The following is a 19,490-nucleotide window of genomic DNA, read 5'->3' as shown; positions in this document are numbered from 1 at the left end:
TGAGCCAGGCAGAGCCTCAGCACGCCAGTGTCTGAGGCCCAGGGAGGATGTTCGGTCTCAAGATAGAAACCTAGGCTACCCAAGGCTCAACAAGCTTTTAAAGTTTCTCTGGCTGCAGTGAGGGGCTCCAAGCAGATACAGATAAACTGGTCAGGAAGAGATTAGAATAACCCAGGTTAACGAGCACCAAAGCAGGGCTGTGGCTAAAGAAAAATTCGATACAGAGGTTCTAAGCAACTAGATTTAGCGAAGGCTTTAACGTAAGTGGGGGGTGAGATTTCTGGTCAGTGCAGTTGGAGATGCAAGGACGCTGGTCACTATCGGAAGCAGCACCCCAAAGAAATCAACAAGGAAGGGGAAGGCAAAGTGGTCTTATTCTGGCTGTCGTTCGGTGCGAGTAGGTGCCTTTCAGACCCTTCCTACGGAGCTCCTAGTAGACAGGTTCCAAAAGGGGCCAGAGAAGTAGCTGGGTCCTCAGAGATGTGAACCACTGGTGTATGCAGACCTCAGGATCCCCATCCTATTAGGGAGTTATGACAGCTGAAAGCAACTCAAGTATATCCTGGCAGTGACCCTTACACGCTTGACACCTGATAGCGGCTTAGCCACACTCGGAGTGTAGGTGTACCTGATCTGTATCAACTGCTTTTTGAAGTGCGGTTCTGTCCAGCCGGCTGCTCTGGACCACTCTGTATTCAAGTCCCCTCCATACACCGTATGTGTTTGTTAGCTCTGGGTCGCCTCGGCTTCTAGAACATGGTGCCATCCCTATTGAATTCAGTGCAGGCCCAGCACAACAGGATACACTAGAAGGCATGAGTGGCGACTAGGGGAGCTCAACGAACAGGCTGGACCCACAATAAACACGGCTCAGGTGTTAAAGCTCCCACAGCTGAGTACACCAAACTGAGCTCGCCACACAGGGAAAATCCTGGAACACCCTGGTATTCCCCATTTCCTTTCAAATCCTTCAGATCTCCTGCCACGTTCATATAGACTCAAGTGACTACGAGCAAACAGCTCCCCCACCACCACCATAAAGCCTCTGCAGCTCCAACATGTAACTTTCAAGCTAAAAATAAGCTGTAGAGCCCAGCAGCTGGGGGTTTGGGTATGTTTTACTCAAGTTTGACTGTTTAGTTTTCAGTGTCAACTCCAGCAAGGCTTTATGCACAGGTGTAAAGATTACCAGCTTGCAGAAGCTTGAAGTTGGTCTTTAGTTTTCTTAATCTTGTTACATGAATGCACTACCTGTGAATTCAATTATACCATTTGTTTTAAGGGTCTCAAGGTAGCTTGATGAGTTCTAAGTTATCAAAGCAGATGCAGCGGCCTACAAGCCAGGCCTGCGTATCTTACTTTAGGAATCTGTTTTGTACATTCTCCACGGCTCCTCAGTTCGCAAAGCTACTTTCATATCCGTTATTTCCTGATTAACAGTTGTGGGTGGGGAGTGGGGTCATCCCTAGGAGCATCTCCCAGGTGTCAGGGTTATTCTTAAGAATCAGGAAAAGTTAGGGAACGCGGGAATGAGAAACTGCAAGGGGTTGAAGTTGCAGTTTAGAGACAGCTAACACTCATAAACGGACACTTGAGCAATTAAGTACTTCTAAAGGACACAGGAGTCAGCCAAGTAGATCTCAGGTAAGTTTCAGGAAAACAGCCTCCGAAGCCAGTACCCAAAGCAAAGAAGATACAGATGAGGAGAGGCGGACAACACGGAGTCTTTAAGGGAGCCGGAGACTGTCATCCAGGGCCGTAATGGGCCGTTTTCAAGACTAGCTTCTACTTCATGAAACTCGGAGCCCCCACAGACAAGGTAAGTAATGTTTTACTTCGGATGGATCACTCAGCTACCTGGAGAACACACAAGGTTAGGAAGGATAGGAAACAGGCAACATGACCACTAACCCAGATGAACCACGAGACTGCTCTACGGAAGTAGGTACTAAGAAAATAAACTTGATACAACCTTAAGCAAAACAGACCTTTCAGAGAAGCAGGAACCGCTCAGAACGTGGGTTTCACAATATTTAGGTACCCGCAAGTACTTTGGTTTCTCCCACTTTTACCACCCTCCTAGCCCCCAGAGCCCCAATGGAAAGCTTGTACCCACGCTACTGAAAAATAGAAGCTTGGACACTTCACATTCCCTGCTCTCCCACAACTGAGCCACTGCCCTGGTTTTAGAAGTAGAGCTTGTTTTGCGCTCAAGTAACCCTTAACGTCCTTAGAAGTAGCAGCTCCCCACGCGTTTGCGTTTTAAAAAGCTTAACTTTTGAGAGAAAGAGAAACAGCACAAGTTCAGGCCCAGCAGAGTAATCCCTACGTTGTTGCCAGCAACTACTTTAAGGGCAGTTAACCGTGGTTAAAAAGAGACGCCAACAGCATCCCTCTCCCGCTTAAAAGAACATTCAGCTACCCCCTACCCACGTACTTTGCTTTCTCCCACTTTTACAACCCTCCCACCCCCAGAGCCCCGAGAGAAAGCTTGTACCTATTCTACTGAAAGATTAGACTAGAAACTTGTACACTTCACAGCCCCTGCTTTCCAACTGAGCCACTACCCAGGTTTTAGAAGTGGGGCTAGTTTTGCTTTCTTAGGAAATAACTTGTAACTTCTTTAAAAGCAGCAGCTCCCCCACCCCCCACACTTTTTGCCTTTCAATAGCTAAACTTTTGAGAGAAAAAGCACGAGTTTAGGCCCAACAAATAGTAACCCTGACGTTCTTGTTGCCAGCAACTACTTCAAAAGCACTTAACCGTGTTTAAGAAGAGACGCCAACAGCATTCCTCTTCCACTTACAAAAACATTCAGCTACCCACCCGCCCCCCGCCAAATACTTTGCTTTCTCCCACTTTTACAACCATCCCAGCCCCCAGAGCCCCGAGGGAAAGCTTGTACCCATCCTACTGAAAGATGAGATTAGAAACTTGTACATTTTACAGCCCCTGCTCTCCCGCCACAACTGAGCCACTACCCTGGTTTTAGGAGACTTGTTTTGCTTCACAAATAACCTTTAACTTCCTTAAAAGCGACAGCTCCCCCACCCCCCACGCCTTTTTTGCCTTGCAAAATCTCAACTTTTGAGAGAAAAAGCACCAGATCAGGCCCAACAAAGAGTAACCCCTACGTTCTTGTTGCCAGCCACTACTTCAAGGAAGGACACTTATCCGTGCTTAAAAAAGACATAAAAAGCAACCCTCTCCTGCTTACAAAACCCGAGCAGGAGGACTAGCGGCTGGGCAACGCCCGGGACCAGTCAAAAAAGAGAGGCCGGGAAGCACCCGCCACGCAACACAGCTACAGGTACTAGAGGTTTTTCCAGACCCCCACCAAAGCCCACCAGTACTTTCAGCGTCTTTAAGACCCCCCCCCGCAAATAGGCTTCCTACAGCCAAGCTTCTCCTACAAGCATAGAAGCACAAGAGCGCCCACCACCCGACTCCCAGAAGCATTCTGACGCGGCTGCCCTTCTGCGCCGCCTTTTCAAGGGCCCGCGGGGCGTGCGATACGTCACTTCCGGGGCGGGGAGGGCGGGGCGAGCAAGGCGGGGGCGGGGCCGGGGCCGGCGGGGGAGGGGAGCGCCAGGTCCGCGCAGGCTCGCCGGGACCGCAGCCGCCGAGCCGAGCGCTTGACTATATATGGTCAAAGCTGGGGGCGAGCCGCGCGCGGGACCGCGCTTCCGGGTTCGGGGCGTCCGCTACCGCCGCGCGTAGGGCAGGCGCGAGCTGGCCTCTGAGCCCCGGCCTCGGACCGCCCACTCCACGCCCCGCACGCCCGGTGCCGCCTTCCGGCTCCAGTCCCCGGGCTCGGCCTCGGCGAGGTGTAATTTGCAGCGCGGGCCGGCCCCGGAGGCTCTCGGCGAGCGCGGCGCGGTAACAAGTGGGCGAGGATGCCGTACGAGATCAGTAAGTGCCGCGGCGCGGGGCCCCCGAGCGGCCGCCGCGCTGCCCCGGCCCCTCGGCGCCGTGCGGGTGGCGGGGGAGTCCTCGGCGCGGGGGAGGGGTGCGGGCGCCGGCCGGAGGCGTGGCGGGGCCGCCCTCGGGGGTGCAGGGCGGGACCCCCGACGGGGGGTGCGCCCCCAAGTTAGCGCCGTGGGCCGAGCCGGAGGAGCCCCGCTGCCCCCAAGGGCCTGGCCCGGGGCGCGGACCAGGAAGTCGCGCGGTTCCTGGCGCTCGTGGAAAGTGGAGGCCGCCCTCCCGGCGCAGTCAACAGGTGACCGGCCGAGACCGATCCGGGGCTCCTTCTCCTCCCTTCTGTCCCCACCGTCCCCGCCCTGCCCTGACATGCCCCGCCGCATTTGTGTTTCCGCAGAGAAGGTGTTCGCCAGCCTCCCGCAGGTGGAGAGGGGCGTCTCCAAGATCATCGGCGGCGACCCTAAGGGCAACAATTTTCTGTACACCAATGGAAAGTGCGTCATCCTAAGGAACATCGACGTGAGTACCCCCTACCCCGGGCGCGGTTCTGCTCCGGAGCCACCTTGGGATGGGATAATTCGCCTTCCTCTCCACCTCTCACCTCCTGCCCATTGGCCCGGGGAGGGTGAGGGCGCCACGCCCCCTCTATGGGGAGCCACACCTCGGAGCCCCGGAAGCCGGCCTCAGATTCACCCAGGTCCTTGTCTGCTCTTTCTTGATGAGGAAACTGAGTCTTAGTTCGTTTCTGTCTACGGTCATAGCACCCTGAAAGCGCCGGATCGCCTCTGATTTTGGAAGCTAAGCAGGGTCAGGCCTGGTTAGTACGTGGATGGGAGATAAGATTAGTTCATTCCTTAAAAGCAAGGGCTCCGGATTTGAGGGATCAGACTGACCCGGTCGGCCGCTGCGTGACCTTGAGAAGATTGGCGATTTGGGCATCTCTGAGCCCCAGTTTCCTCGTCTGTAAAACAGATGATGAGATGATGACCACTCTCGCTTCGCCTGCTGGCTGGGCAGATGGAATGAATGAGCTGCTGGCGTCCCTTGAGCCCAGCGGTGCCTGGTGCACTTTGAGCCCTTGCTGAATGGAATGGCACTCAGCTAACTCGCTGTTAATACCCTGGTCTTCCAGTGTGGCAGAGCCCGGAAAAACACCCGGGCCTCTGGGCCAGCCTGATCTGCCACCATGGATCTAAGCCCCAAAGCAAAAACAGGAAGCAGTGTTTTCCCATGAATCATTCTCTGCAGGCCTCCGGTACCCAGGCTGAAAAGGCTTCTAGAGCCAGCTCCTTGGGAAATCCTTGCAAATTCATGTTATTCCTCTGTAATTGTTGGGGTGACCCAGTCTGTCAGTCTCCCTCCCTTCCTGGGTTACACGCTTAAATTTTGCTTTTCCCTTCCTAAGCCTGAGTGATGGAATTGGTGGGGTGGGAGTTGGAGGTGCCGGCCCGGCCATTGGGTGATTTCTCCTGTGCTGTGCTTAGTGGGGGCGGCTGGCACAAAGATGTATGTTTTGATTGATGCCATAGGCATACAAGGGTTGTCAACTTAAAGTCAGCCTGATTTCCCTTGGTAGGTTGGGACTGTTGATCAGACACACTTGCCCTCCAGGAGGCCAGCAACTGGCTGAGGGAATGAAGGGGTCTCTGGGTCTCAGTTTCCTTCTCTGTGAAAGGAGAAGCCTCTTGGTCCGAAGAGCTGCTGGCTCTGCCCGCATCTGTCTCGTTAAGCCAGGCAGTCGCTGCTGTTCCTCTGATGGAAGACAGAGCTCTACCTGCCCTGGATTGCTGGGCCCCTCAAATGAGGGGGTGGGTGGGTGTGAATGGGCTTTGAAGGTGCTAACAACTTGCTAGTCACACAGATTCCTAGAAAGCCGAAGGGCCTTGCTTAGAACTGGAGAAAATCACCAGGGATCTAATGGTAATGATCTGGAAGTCTCCGAAGGCAGGTCCTGAGGCTTTTGAGAAAATAAAAATTGAGACGACCCTAAAGAGATATTTAGTAGTTTGGCAAATAAAATCCACTAACACATCCTCGGATACAGAGCAGTAGGATATTTGGTTTTGCCCCTAACCAGGCCTTCCCTGTCGTTGCAGTCCACATTGACTTCCAGGGAAGGGGCCTCACATAAAGTACCTGCTGTGCATCTGGCCCTATGATAGCTTCTTAAACTGTAGCATCTCTTTCCACCTCACATGGGTCCGTTACTCTAAAGAGGAGTCAGACTTAGCAAGGTGAGGCAGGCCAGTAACTGGAGCTGCTTCTAATGGAGTGGTCATTCAGGGACAGGCACCCCTTTGCAGAAAGCATTTCCCAGCTTGTGAAACCCATTCTGCCTGTTTCTGAGCTCTGTATTCTTACCCCTTCCCCGTGGTTTGACATTTTCTTCTCAGGGGTTACCCTGTTTCCCTTCTCATCTATTTTTAAGTTTCTGCAATGCCAGGTCAGCACGAGATGCTACTAATATAGCCCTCCCTGGGCTGGATGTAGATCAGGCACTGAGTCTCTTGTTAGTTGGATGGGTGGACTGGGTACTCAAGTAAAGGTGGGTACGATTTTTTTTAGGGCAAAGTACTCTTGGAAAAAAAAGTGACATGAATTGGCATGACCATTCAGGAAGGATGATGATCTGTTTGGAATGCAGGCTCAGGGAGGGAAGAGGGAAGAAATGGAGGACCAGATCATGGAAGATCTAACATGTCTCATTGACATCTCAGACTCAACATACGTACTTCAAGCCAAATTTGGGTTTCCCACGTGCTCTTCCCCTAAAAGGGAACACCGTTCCTCCAGCTGTTCAGGCCCCAAACCTTGGACTCCTGTTTCACTCCCTGCTTCGCTACTGCGCCACATTTTAATTTTAGTAAATCCTTCTGACTCCACATTCAAAGTATCTTCAGAATCCAACAGATTTCCCTGGCTTCCTCTGCCTCCACCCACAACTAAGCTATCTTCCCCCACCTGAATTATTGCCCCCCAAACTCCCTAAAACCAAACAGGTCTCCTTGCTTTCACCCTTGTTGCCCCGGGGGTCTGTTCACAACACTGTCGCTGGAGTGGCTGAAACACAAGACAGGCCTCTAGTGGCTTCCCACCTCGGTGAAAGCCAGAGTCCTTACCGTGGCCTCGGCTCCAGCATTCTTGCCTCCTTGCTGCTTCTTGAACATGCCACACATCTGTCTTGGTACCTGCTAGTTATTGCCTTTGCCTGGACGTTTTTTCAGATAGCTGCAAGTCTTGCTCCCTGTCTTCTCTTTGGTTTTTCTTTTTTAATTTGAGGTGGAGGCTTACTGTCGCCCAAGCTGGAGTGTGGTGGCGTGATCTTGGGTCACTGCAACCTCCACCTGCCGGGTTCAGGCAAATCTCCTGCCTCAGCCTCCCGAGTAGTGGGGACTACAGGTACGTGCCAATACACCTGGCTGATTTATGTATTTTTTTTAGTAGGTAACGGGGTTTCACCGTGTTGGCCAGGCTGATCTTGAACTCCCAACCTCAAGTGATCTGCTCGCTCGCCTTGGCCTCCCAAAGTCCTGGGATGCAGGCGTGAGCCACCACGCTAGGCCTTTCCCTTTGGTTTATACTTAGATGTAGTCACCTTAGTAGAGGGGTGTCCCCGGAATAGAATTTTCCATCCCCGGCTTTCTGTCTTTCTCATTGCTGACAATAAGTAGGAAGCAAGCTAACAAGCAGCAGGCTACGGCTGCCTACAAGTGTACATAGGTATCTGCCTGTCCCCCTAACTGGGCATCAGCTCCAGGCCAGCAGGGCTTTCCCCTCTGTTTCAGTCACTGCCGTGTCCTCGCCTAAGAGAGTGTCTGGCACACAGTAGGTGCTCAGTGAGTTACTCATTGATTGAAAAGCCTGGAAAACCAGGCTGTGTCGTGAAGATAATAGGCAGCCACTGAGGTCTTACTGCATGAGAACAAGGAAAGCTCAGCTCAGTGTAGATTGCCGGACCTAAATTTTGTGGAATCGCCTTTCACACCTAAGAGGAGAGCACCGTTGCCAGCTTTGCACTTGGAGCCCCCTTTGTCATTTATTTTGTTGACTTAAAAGCTGTTTTGTGAACCCAGCATAATGGCACTTCTTAAACTTGTAGAAAAAGGGTGTTTCTTACCTGTTTATTTCAACACGTCCGGTTGCCTCACCTGGAGAGGCAACTCTCCTTTGTAGAGTGAAAGACTATAATGGTGGCCATGTAAAAACTAATATTCCAGAAGGAGAGAGCTCCAAGAAGGGGATTCCAGTGAACCATATGTACACTGTGTTTGACAGACGTTAGTTCCCCACGGAGAAGGGATGGATAGTCTGTGCTTCGGGGGTCTAAGGAAGGCTTCCTGCAGGTGCTGGTACCTCCTTAGGTCTCGGGTGGTTCCTTCTAGGTTTCCTTACCCTGCCTGCATCACCTCTGCCTCTTATGACCTCTGTGCAAAGACTGGGAAGGGTCACCCCCAATGGCTGTGAACGAACCTGTTTGTGATTCTAAACAGGGCACGGGACCATCCTACAATAAAAATTACCCAGCCTAAAATGCCAGTAGTGCCAGTAGTCCCTGTTTAGAAAAAGAAAAAAAAAAAACAACTTTTGCCTCACAACAGAGGCCCTCTTGTGTGCTGCCAGGCAGCCAGCAGATTTGCTATGCAGGCAAGTTTGGGGCCTGGTTTTTAAAGTATCCAGTTCCTAGATTCCAGAACTAAAATACACATTTGGAAAAATGATGTCTATAAAATTGAGTTTCCGGGAGTGCAAGGTTTATAGCAATTTGACACTGCTGGGAACCCAGGCGCAGTATCAGTGGACTTTTCTCCTTGAACAGGGGGCAGACCAAGTGGGGGGTTGGGGAGGGTATTGGGCTCACTCTTGGTTTCCCTTGATGTGAGCTGCCACCATTCACATGCAGAGGACTCACCTGTGTTTCCTGCGGGTTGGGGGTAATGGTGGCATGACAGAGGGCTTGAGGACTGACCTAGCTGCTTCTCCGGAATTGGACGCCTGCTGACTACCTGCGTGTATCCAGATGGCCATTGGCCTGTGGGGGTGCAGGATGGAGGCCCTGCCCACATGGAGCTCGCTGTCCTGGGTGGGAGTGAAATAAACTCTAGGTGTCAGAAGGAAGTGGTGCGTTGGATTATCACCTGGGTACAGACGAGCTGGCAGCAGCGCCTGCCAGGTGCAGAGCCAGGAACCTCTAGGCCTTCAGTCTGACCACCTGACGGCAGGGGAAGCAGAGGGTGGTGGGGGGCCTTCATCTCAGGAGAATCTGAGTGGCTGCAGGTGCCAGTCAGGACGCTGGGCTTCTGCAGATGGGACCACATCTGGGAGGACCGAAGGGCCGGGTACTTATGGGCTGTTACTGTGGCACTGAGCGTGAGGGGAGTGGACAGGACCCAGGCTGAGAGGTGCTGGTGTGCAGTGGTGGCAGGTGCCTCACACAGCCCTACCATAGCGCAGCCCTGCTCTGAAGGCCACTGGAGCCATTCAGAGGTCTCAGACAAGTAATCAGATCCAGCCTACGGTAAGGAGAAGTTCTGTATCTGAGATCTGAGGCAGGGAAGCCAATTAGGAAGCTGCTCAAAGATGAAGGCGGCGTCAGCTCAGGTTCCATGGCGTGGTGCAGCCATCTCTGGCTCTCACGTTTCCCACACATGTTCACTAAGTCCCTGTCTTGGCAAGCCATACCCTAAGCCACAGAGGACCAGGATTAAAATCAGCGATTTTCAGGTAGGGGTGGTTTTCCCCCACCTCATTCCCCTGAGGGATATCTGGCAACGTTTGCAGACATTTTTGTGCCACTGGTATCTGAAGTCAGGGATGTGGCCAAACATCCGACAAGGTACATGGCCGTCCTTCCACAAAGAACTGTCCAGCCCCAAATGCCAGGGGTACCAAGGTTGAAAACTCTGGTAAAGAGCCTTCGAAGGCACCAGGTTAAGTGCTTCAAAAGAACAATGCCCTGGGTGCTCTGGGAATGTGAGGGAAGAGCCAGCTGTGCCACAGAGCGGGGACAGCTGCTGGACAAGTGGCACATTTGAGTTGGGTCTTGAAGGATGAATAAGAGTTCTCCAGGAGGAGCGTTGAGACACACGGCAGAGGTGGGGAGAAACCAGGCAGGAAACAGCATGTGTACTTGGGTCCTCTCAGCCCCACTGTGGCCTCCTGTGGGTTGCTTTTGGTACATTTCTTGCCCTATTGGAGGTAACGGGAGGGATACTGAAGCCATCTTTGAGGTAAGAGAAGAGGTTTAGCCTCATGCTTAAGAATACTGGAGAGATGGCCTTGCCCAAGAGTAGTTGGAGATGCTTCTTTGGAGAGTGACCTCCACCTTCTGCAAGGCCCTTGTTAGGGACAGCTGTGGGCACAGGAAAGGGCCCTGTGTGCGTCTCTTCGCCGTCTCAGTGATGGGCGGGCACTCCCTGCCCTGGCGATGTGCCTGCTCCTTAGACCTGTGGGTCCTTAGCTTTGGTCACCTTGCTTGTCACTTCTACGTATGGGTCCTGCCTGCTTTCCAGGGAAAGGCCAGTATCCCACCCCTACCCCCGCCCCACTGTCCAATCCACTGTATACCCCTGAGCACCTCTCTGTTCTTTGCTGAGTGTATTTTGTGCTGGTCTGTGGCTGACACTTGGTGTGCTTGCCTCTTCTGTTTCCATGCCTGCGAGAGTGGGAGGAATGTTATCATGGGATCAGTGTAAGATTTACCGGAGCTAATTCGTAAAGCATCTTCAGAAGGTTGTCTGGGCCCTGGCAGGGACCTCTGCTTTTGTCTTCATGACTGCCCTGTTGAGTGGATGCCCTCATCTCTCTTTTGAGAGGTGAGGATGCTGAACCTCTGGAAGGTGCTGGAATTTGAACCCTGGGAGCCACCCCCAGCTCTACCTTTGCAACTCATCAGTTAAGGCCCTGGTGGGCCCTGGGTGGGGAGTAGGAGAGGGGAAGACTGAAAACGGAGGTGGTGGTGTCCTGCTCACACGTAGTCCAATGAGGGGTGCTGCTGTGCAGGGCCACACGGTGAGTACCCCCAGGCCTGTTTCAAGGCATCTGAGGCCGAGCTGGGAGGCAGGAGGGGAAAGTCGTTCAGGGCATGGCGGCCTGTGAGTGACCACCCCGTCCTCAGCCAGCTCAAGGAGCTGCCTGTACACTGTTTGGAAACACACAGCTGGTTGGCCAGTGCAGACTTTATTCTCTGTATTAAAGAATCACACTAACATTGAGACCAACCGTAAGGAACAGAACAAAACCACAGGGAGGAGTAAAGGCCGCCACATATGGTCCCTGATTTGCAGTGACGTGACCTGGGATTGCGTGAAGGTGTTGAGCATTTGTTACCTCCCTTGACTCACCGTGCTGTTAGTTAAATGCTCATAACCCAGGTGAGTCAGGAGCAACTGGCCCTGAGTTCAGGTCTGGCGCTGCCACTTAACAGCTGGGTGGCCTGGGGCATATCGCCCAGTGTCTGCCTTGGTTTCTTTGTCATGTGGGATTATGAGGTTACCTTCCTTACAGCAGGTGTTGTGAGGTTTCAAAGAGAATCCACTGAGGGGCCCACCCAGGGCCTGTCTGAGAGTGAATAGTACGTGGCCGGTGGGAATTTGTTTCTTGATAAACAGCTACCAGGCTCCAGCCAAGTTCTGGTCTTTGTCGGTATTTGGCAGCTGCTGTGGTGAATCAAGTGTGAACCTTCCCTACTGTGGTGTCCACGTAGTGCAGAAGGCAGGTGGGGCACAAATGATGTGTAGTCCAAGGTGGAAAGTAGTGAGGGCAGTGGGGTGGGAGTCAGGGAAGGTGGGGGTTCAGGGTGGGAGAGATGATTTCTAGCTTGGAGCATCAGGGAAGGCTTCTTGGAGGAGAAGCCCTTTGCCTGGGCCTTAAAAGATAATTAGGAGAAGGCATTGTGTTGCAGAAGTTTACATTCCTGCTTTGGAGCTGAGGTTTTTTGCTGTCATTCAGCCTTGGCCTTAGTTGTAGTCACCAGTGAACATAAGGGCCCTGGCCAGTTATATTTGCACAGGTCAGTTACAGCAGTAACATCTTTCAGCCTCTGTTGCTTGCAGGAACTTGGAGTATTTGCAAAGCCAGTGCCCTGACTGGAAGCTCACGCTTACTTGGCCTGGGTGGACCATGGAGGACGCCTGAGACTTTCTCTGGGGTTCCCGGGGACAGTTGGCAGCTAAAGGAGAGCACAGCAGGCCCCTTCATCAGTGTTGTGTCGTCATCTGCTGAAATGTTTTTTGCTTGGGCAGGTATCTCCAACCTTCTAGCATGTTCCATCAGGTTCACTGTGGGCCAGGAGCTGAGATACCAGTGCCAGGCTTTGAGACCCAAGCCCCAGGACCCAGGGTCATCACAGCCTACCTGTAAATTGGAGTAGTGACCTCTGGCCCCTCCGTCACCCACCTGAGACTGGGAGGACATAGGAAAGTAAGAGAGCTTTGAGGGGCTCAGGGCTCACTAATTGTAAGTGTTGCTGCCTGGGGCATAACAGAGTTACGGAAATATCGCTTCTGTGTGCTTGTTTGCATGACCTGTGTATTATAGCCAGTCTCAAAGGCGGCACAGAAATTGTCCAGGTGCCGGCGGGGAGTTTGTTTAGGTTTGCCATTCAACAGGATTCTCAGAAAAAGACCAGCTCTTCCTGGGCAGGATGCCTCAGTACACAGGTGGGAAGTGGGGGCTGGTGGGACCTGAGCATAGTGTGACAGAGTAGAATGGCCTCCCGGGTCAAGTCCAAAGCTTCTGCTTCAAATGGGCACCACTGGGCCTTGAACCAGGCCCTGTGTTGGCAGGGCTGGGTGCTGTTACATGCTGTCACTTGCCGAAGTCCGTGGGTCCTGGGTCTGCTCGCGTGTGTGACTCCTTGATTGCTGGCTGGTGTCCTTCATGTCCTCAGAGGCCCCCGGACTCCTCCAGGGGTGGTGGCAGAATTCTGGAGCTTGTCTCGAGGTCTTGTCCCAGCCCCAGCTCTGGCCCTCACAGGCCCTAACCCCCAGGTGTGGAGGCCACTGGGGAAGGGGTCTGGGGCCAGCAAGGTAGAGGGGCTGCACCTGTTCTGTCCTCAAGGGTTGGGGTGAGGGGCCATGGGTTGGGGTAGTCAGCCCAAGGAGTGGCTGGCAACATCAGGGCGGCAGCAGGGTAGCGATGAGTAGGCTGAAGCCTGGAGGGAGCTCAGGAAGGGTGGGTTGCAAGCCGGACCGTGAGGTAATCAGGGTTGGGATTTGAAGACTACCGGCTTGGTGGAGGGTGGAGATGCATTCCAAAGCAGTTATCGCTCTTCCCAGGAGGAACAGGAGGACTGCATTGAAAATGGTGGAGGTAAAAGAGAAGATGGGTTGGGAGTTGGCAAGGAAAACTGGGCAGGCCTGTGGTGAGGACTGAATGACAGCCTCCCACTGCCAGAGCTGGCCCAGCCTGCAGCAGCATGAGAAGAAAGCCTGGGAGGAGGGGTGTCCCTGAGTGGGCAACTCCAAGGCTGCTCATGGTGGTCTCCCCCAGGCCCCCAGGGAGATGGGGAGACAGAACTTTTGCCTACAGTAGCACTGGGGCTCCTGGAATTGGCTTCCTGCCCTCCCTGTCTCGTTTTCCCCATTCCGGAGTTTTTCCCCAAATAAGCTTCTCAACCCCCAGTCTCATTCTTCTTCCCCAAGATGGAAGGAGGGGGAGGAGGCTGGGGGGACAGGGTCACACTGAGGGTGTCAAGGTGCCATTTCGACCCAGCTGATGGGGACAGAGCCTCACAGGCCGACTGACACGTGGGGGTGTGAGGTATCTTTCTGGGTGTAGTAAGCAGCCTCCCTCTGCGAGCTGAGGAGCTGGGGAGGAGGCTGCTCTGACTCAGAGGTAAGTCATTATCTGCAGTTTGGAGTATCTCAGCCCCCACCGCTGACCCAGTTGTATTTAGAATACAAACGAGAGTGAGTGATTCATCAGCTGGCAGGATTCTGTTGCCCTTTGGGGTTTTTACACACAGCCCTGACCATTTAGGGGAAGGAATTTTTAGGGGCAGAACTTCCTCTCATGCCCCTGCCCAGCCATCTTCCATCTCTGGATGCCCTCCCCAGCGGAAGGCCCATGGGAGCCCCACCCTTTCTACGGCAGCACGGCCTGGGGAGGAGGTCGTCCAGGCTGGGAGAGCCCATGAGGCCATCTGTCTGGCGGGATGGGCAGGTGCCCCTGTATGTGAGCGTGAGACCTCTCCCATCCCCAGTCAGCTGTGAGTGGACACCGAACAGGGTCTTGGAGGGGCTGCCTGTTAACTGGATCATTTTCTTGCCAGGTGCTTTGGGTAGGGATTTGTCAGTGTCAGAATATGAAGGACTAATTGGAGTGGGAGAGGGTTGGATTGGGCAGACATTTAATAAATAGCCAGCATCTTAGTTTTATTGAGGTGTACTTTAGATACAGAAGAATTTGTCTGTATTCAGTGTGTGGCTTGGATCTTGACAGATAACCTATATAGTCCCATAAGCACCACCCCTGTCATGACAGAACATTCCTGTCACTCTGGAGGGTGCCCCCTGCCCCCGCCACCCCTTCCACCCTCACCCCCAGCAGCTGCTTATCTGCTTTCTGTCATTGGGGTTGCCTTTTCTAAAATCTTCTTTCATATGAAGTGAGAGGCAATGTGTAGTCTTTTCTGTCTGGCTTTTTCACTTTGCATAACATGTTGGCGATTGATAGCTGGTGTTGAGTGCATTTGCACTTTGTTCCTTTTTATCACTAAGCAGTGCGGTGTGTTGCATGTTTCTCTCTTCACCTGTTGATAGATATTTGGGTATTTCCAGTTTTTGGCCATTGCAAAGAAAGCTTCTGTGAACATTGCTCCTGTGTCTTTTGGTGGACACATGCTTCCATTTCTCCAGGGCAGATACCTAGGAGTGGGGTTGCTGGTGTTTGGTGTGAGTAGTGTCTGTTTAGGTTTATAAATAACCTGCCCAACTCTTTTCCAACTGTACCATTTTGCATTTCCACCAGCAGTGTGAACATTCCAGTGTCCCCACCCCTCTACCCTTGCCAGCACTTGGTGATGTCAGTCTTTTCTTTTTACTGATTCTAGTGAGTATGGAGTGGTATTCTGTTGTAGTTTTGACTTGCATTTCCCAAGACTAATGACACTGAGCGCTTTTTCATGTGCTTACTTGTCATTCGTAGTATCTTCTTTGGATAGACACCTTGATACATTCTAATTTCACTGGTGAACGATTATCCCAAAATGGATTAATTTATGACTGGTGTCTATTATATCACGTAATGCTGTGTTAAGTCTTAGGGATGAAAGAGAAGGTCTGTGTGTACTTCTTTTTTTCTCCCCAAAACCACTTATTGAGATGGCTAGTGAGATAAAGGTCATGTTAAGCAGGGCACAGCAGAGTTGGAGGAGATGGACAGGAATGCTAGGGACTATGATGTGTGTTGTGCCATCCCGGTGGACATGTTAAATGATCTGGAAGCACAGAAGAGTTGATACGGATAGCTTGGGCCATACTTGGAGGCTTCATGGAGGAGGGAACGCTTCCGTTAGGCCTGATGGGTGAGTGGGTGTCCGCAGGCAGGGAGAGGTGCTGGCCAAGGGCACAGACTACACACAGACGTGGAGCTTAAACAGGATGGCAGAAGGTGGGCAGGAATCAGGGTGTGTACCTCTGTGGTCTCAGTCTCGTGAGATGGGGGCCCCTCAGGTCTTGAGGAGGGGTCTAAGGGAGATGAGGGGTGGGGTGGCAGCAGGTGGGGTCATGCTAGGGGTGCCCGGGCAGCCTCACAGGAATCTGATCTGTCCTAAGCCTCATGCTGGCGGGAAGCTGCCTCTTTCAAAGAGCACTTGGTTTGTAAAAAGCTGACAGTAGGTAGCAGAGATTAGATGGCCATGTCTTTATTCCCTCCTGAAAGAAAGCTTCACTGTGGAGACAGATTGAGAGCAGCCCAGTGTGTGTGTGTGTTTCTGTTTCACTGAGGCCCTGCGTGTGTGTGTATGCCGGGAGGGAGGCGCAGGGATCTACTTTTAGCACATTACATGTTGAAACCTCATTGCTGAAGATGCTTCTAGTCTCAAATGTTGGCCCCATTTTTGCCACAAAGTCCACGCAGCCTTTGATCTGTGCTATGAAAGGGAGTGGGGAATCGACTTTCCTTTCCAAACCCAAGTTTTTGATAGAGAGGGCTCCCACAGCTTGTCCTGCTCTGCTCCTGCACAGCACAGCCAGGCGCTGAGTTTGGGGTCCAACATTGATTGGCAGCCAGGAGAGCTGGTCCTAAACACGGAAGAGAACAGAGCGCTGGAATGAATGCAGCTTCCCACAAATGGGAGGGATTAGAACCAGGGCTTCTTGCTCTAATCCACCTTTTGTGTATGTGTTTCACTGATATATTTGTTCTGTATTATGGAAAGTACAGAAAAGCAGAAAAGGAAAAAAATCACCTTGTTGTACAGTCGTAGACTAAGGAGAACGAATTAAAGTAACATGAAATTCTATCACCCAGAGATAGGTAGGCAGGCAGTAGATATGTAGGCAAGTGGTATGCTTCTGTGATTTTCTTCATGGTTTTAGCTTCAGTGTTTCTTTGTACACCCCTTTCACCCCATATCTGTTGATGTGGAGAGCTGGAAGCTTGACTGCTTCTCCATTCCTTCTGTTCATTCCGGGGTCTCCTCCTGCAGAACCCAGCCCTTGCTGACATCTACACAGAGCACGCCCATCAGGTGGTGGTGGCCAAGTATGCGCCCAGCGGATTCTACATTGCCTCCGGAGGTACTGTATGGGGGCAAGGCTCGTGGACACCTGTGGGGGCCTGGGTGGCACTCAGGGCCCAGGGCCAAGCTGGGCTTCTGGCCTTGGGAGAGTGGGAGGAGGGAGGTGGGGGGTGGGGGAGCAGGCTGGGGGTGGTGAGTTAGTTGAGGGGAGCCAGTATAATTAGTTTCAGCTGAGGCTGACAAGGAATGTGTAAGCCAGCCTTGTCCAACCGGTGGCCCATGGGCTGCATGTGGCCCCGGACGGCTTTGAATGCAGCCCAACACAAATTCGTACACTTTTTAAAACGTGAGGTTTTTTTTCTTTTCTTTTTTCTTTTCAAGCTCATCAGCTATCGATAGTATTAGTGTATTTTATCTGTGGCCCAGGGAAGCCAAAAGATTGAACACCCCTGGTATAAGCTACCAAAATGCCCCTTTTCAAAACTGGCCTTAGTTCTAGAACAGTAAGGACACTTTCTAGTTTGTAGTGTTACAGTTAGTTCCAGCTTGGAGGTCAGCAGAAATGCCACCATGAGGTTGGCCAGGGACCTTTTGCGGGAAGCCATGGCATGGTATGTTGGAGCCCGTGTGGGCCGTGTGTGTGTGTGTGTGTGTGTGTGTGTGTGTCTGTGTGTGTGTATGTGTGAATGGATGTTTTGTTTTGTGTCATCTTTACCCGCTGCTCCTTTCCCAGTGCTAGCACAATGCTGGCCTCCAGGCCAGCGCTCACGTTTTATTTGTAGACTGGGCCTTTGCTCTCTGCAGCCTGGGCTTTTGTGTGGCTCAGTGGGAGGCTAGGCAGAGCCAGGGGTGGAGAGATCTTTGCTCTTGAAGGATGTTTTTTTATTTACTTAGTTCTTTGACGCAGAGCTTTTCCTGTACACAGATGGGAACAAGAGGCACAGGAGTGAGAGTGGTACCCCTTCTAGAGTGGTGGCCCACTCATTCATTCACTCACTCATTCATTCATAAGCTCAACAGATACTTACTGCCTGCCTTGCCTAGCCATCTGCAGCCCAGGGAGGCCAAGTGAGTAAGCTGATGTGGGCCTCGTCAGCCTCTCTGGAGAGTGACAGCTATGACCAAATTGCTGAGAGAGCTAAGCACCAGTAGGGGAGGGCGGGACTCACGCACGCCGTGGCCCTATGCTTGTACCATCCTGCGTGTGCACAGCAGACTGTCCTGAAGGGTGTATGGAAGATGGTGGGCCTTGGGGTTGGGGAAGACCTGGGTTCGGCTCTGTCTTAGTATGCTTTGTGCTCACAGGCTGGGTAATTTACGACTAACACAAATGTATTGGCTCATAGTTCTTGGGGCTGGGCAGTTGGACAGCAGGGGCAGTTGGACAGCAGGGGCCGTTGGACAGCAGGGGCCGGTATCTGTCAAGGGCCTTTTGCTGTGTCAGTCCATGGCAGAAGAACAAAGAGAAGGCGAGAGAAGAAGAGGGGCTGGGCTTGTCCTTTTATTGGGAAGCTGCTCATGTCATAATACCCATTCCTGAGGGCAGAGCCCTCCTGGCCTAATCACCTCTCCATAGGCCGCCTCTGATGCATTGGGGATTAAGTTTCCAGCACATGGTTTTGGGGGTCACACTCAGACCATGGCAGCCTCTTACTGGCGGCGTAGCCTTCGTTGAGTAACTCACCTTCCTGGGCCCGAATTTTCTCTTCCAAACTGGGGCTGCTAGTGCCTGCCTCTTAGGGTGTGAAGGAGCCAGTAAGGCAGGGACATGCCCAGCATGGCTGTTGCACTAATGGGTATTTACCCCTGGGTGACCCGTTACCTGTCACAAAACTGGGGCTCTGTTCTGATCAAGCCAGGCGGCCGGGTGAGCTGGCTGACTGCTGTTGGCGGTCAGCTGGGGTCACGGTGAAGGGTTGGGCCCGGAGTCTGGCTCATAGTAGGCATTTAATGGTTTTTGTGTTTAGATCTTCTCCAGCTCCATCTGTAAAACATGCTCTCATTTACATCCCATGATTTATTTAGCTCTGTGATTTATTTTTTCCCCAAGCCCTGCTTGCCAGCAAAAGTCTCTTCATTTAAAGCCCCAAGATTTGGCCCGAATGTCTTTTACATGTTTAACATGGAGCCGAATGCTCTGAGAAGTGTCGTCTTAGGAGAGGAATGCAGTTGGCAAGGGCCTCCGCTCCTGCCTGGCACATTGTCCGTGCCCTGTCAGCTGCAAGCTGAGAACCTGCGGGCCCAGGCCTGCCCTGTCCCCAGTCCCCAGAAAGGTGTCCAGTGAGACAGAATTCAATGGAAGGCTGTTGCGGAGACTGTTGCAAAGGACAGACCACATAAATAAGTGGCCATCGTGGGACGCTGTCCTCCCTGAAAAGTGCCCTGATTTTGTAGAGGAGCCAAGGGAGTTTGGGGCCATCCTCAGGTCCAAGTGTTCTTGGGCGAGATCATATTTTATGTTTCTAATACATTTCTTTGAATAGAGCGAAGCAATTGTTAAGGCTTACATTGGAACGTTTGCTGCAGAGATGAAGTGGGGCTAAAAATAGTGTGGTAGGGGGGTGGTTTGGAGAAGGGGGCTGAGAAAGAGCCGTGCTGGCCCACTAAGTGGGTTGCCTGGCAGCTGGCCCCAGCCCTCTGCAGGATCTTTAGACCCTGTCAGTCTGACTGGTTCATGACTGCTGAAGTATTGAACCTTGGGAAGGGCTCCGCTCCTGGGAGCCTCCGGCACTAAACACAACAGTCAGTCTGCCCTCTGGGAGCCCACATTCCCATGGGGCAGTCCTCAGTGCACAGGTCATTTCGGGGGCAGGCCCAGGCCTCCTTTTCCTGAGGTTATTTTCATGATACTGTTCTGTCTGCCTTGGCGCTGGGGCCGTGGTTCCAG

The 19,490-nt window shown here is 52.6% G+C and overlaps 1 protein-coding gene across 5 annotated transcripts in view; it reads left to right on the top strand.

Moving 5' to 3' along the window:
• The first annotated feature begins 3,592 nt into the window (after positions 1–3,592).
• Positions 3,593–19,490, top strand: part of WDR1 (WD repeat domain 1) — a 42,683-nt gene continuing 26,785 nt past the window's right edge. For 3 of the 5 annotated variants that reach the window (XM_054682696.2, XM_054682697.2, XM_063808468.1), the window contains exons 1-3: positions 3,593–3,912; positions 4,319–4,440; positions 16,571–16,661. In XM_054682696.2, the coding sequence (XP_054538671.1) occupies positions 3,897–3,912; positions 4,319–4,440; positions 16,571–16,661 (229 nt within the window). In that variant the 5' untranslated portion in view covers positions 3,593–3,896. 5 annotated transcript variants of the gene reach the window in all.

The sequence above is a fragment of the Pan troglodytes genome, chromosome 3, assembly GCF_028858775.2.
Source record: "Pan troglodytes isolate AG18354 chromosome 3, NHGRI_mPanTro3-v2.0_pri, whole genome shotgun sequence".
In the NCBI taxonomy this organism is placed as follows: domain Eukaryota; kingdom Metazoa; phylum Chordata; class Mammalia; order Primates; family Hominidae; genus Pan; species Pan troglodytes.
Note: the sequence above shows the minus strand (reverse complement) of the source record. Positions and strands in the feature narration are given on the sequence as shown.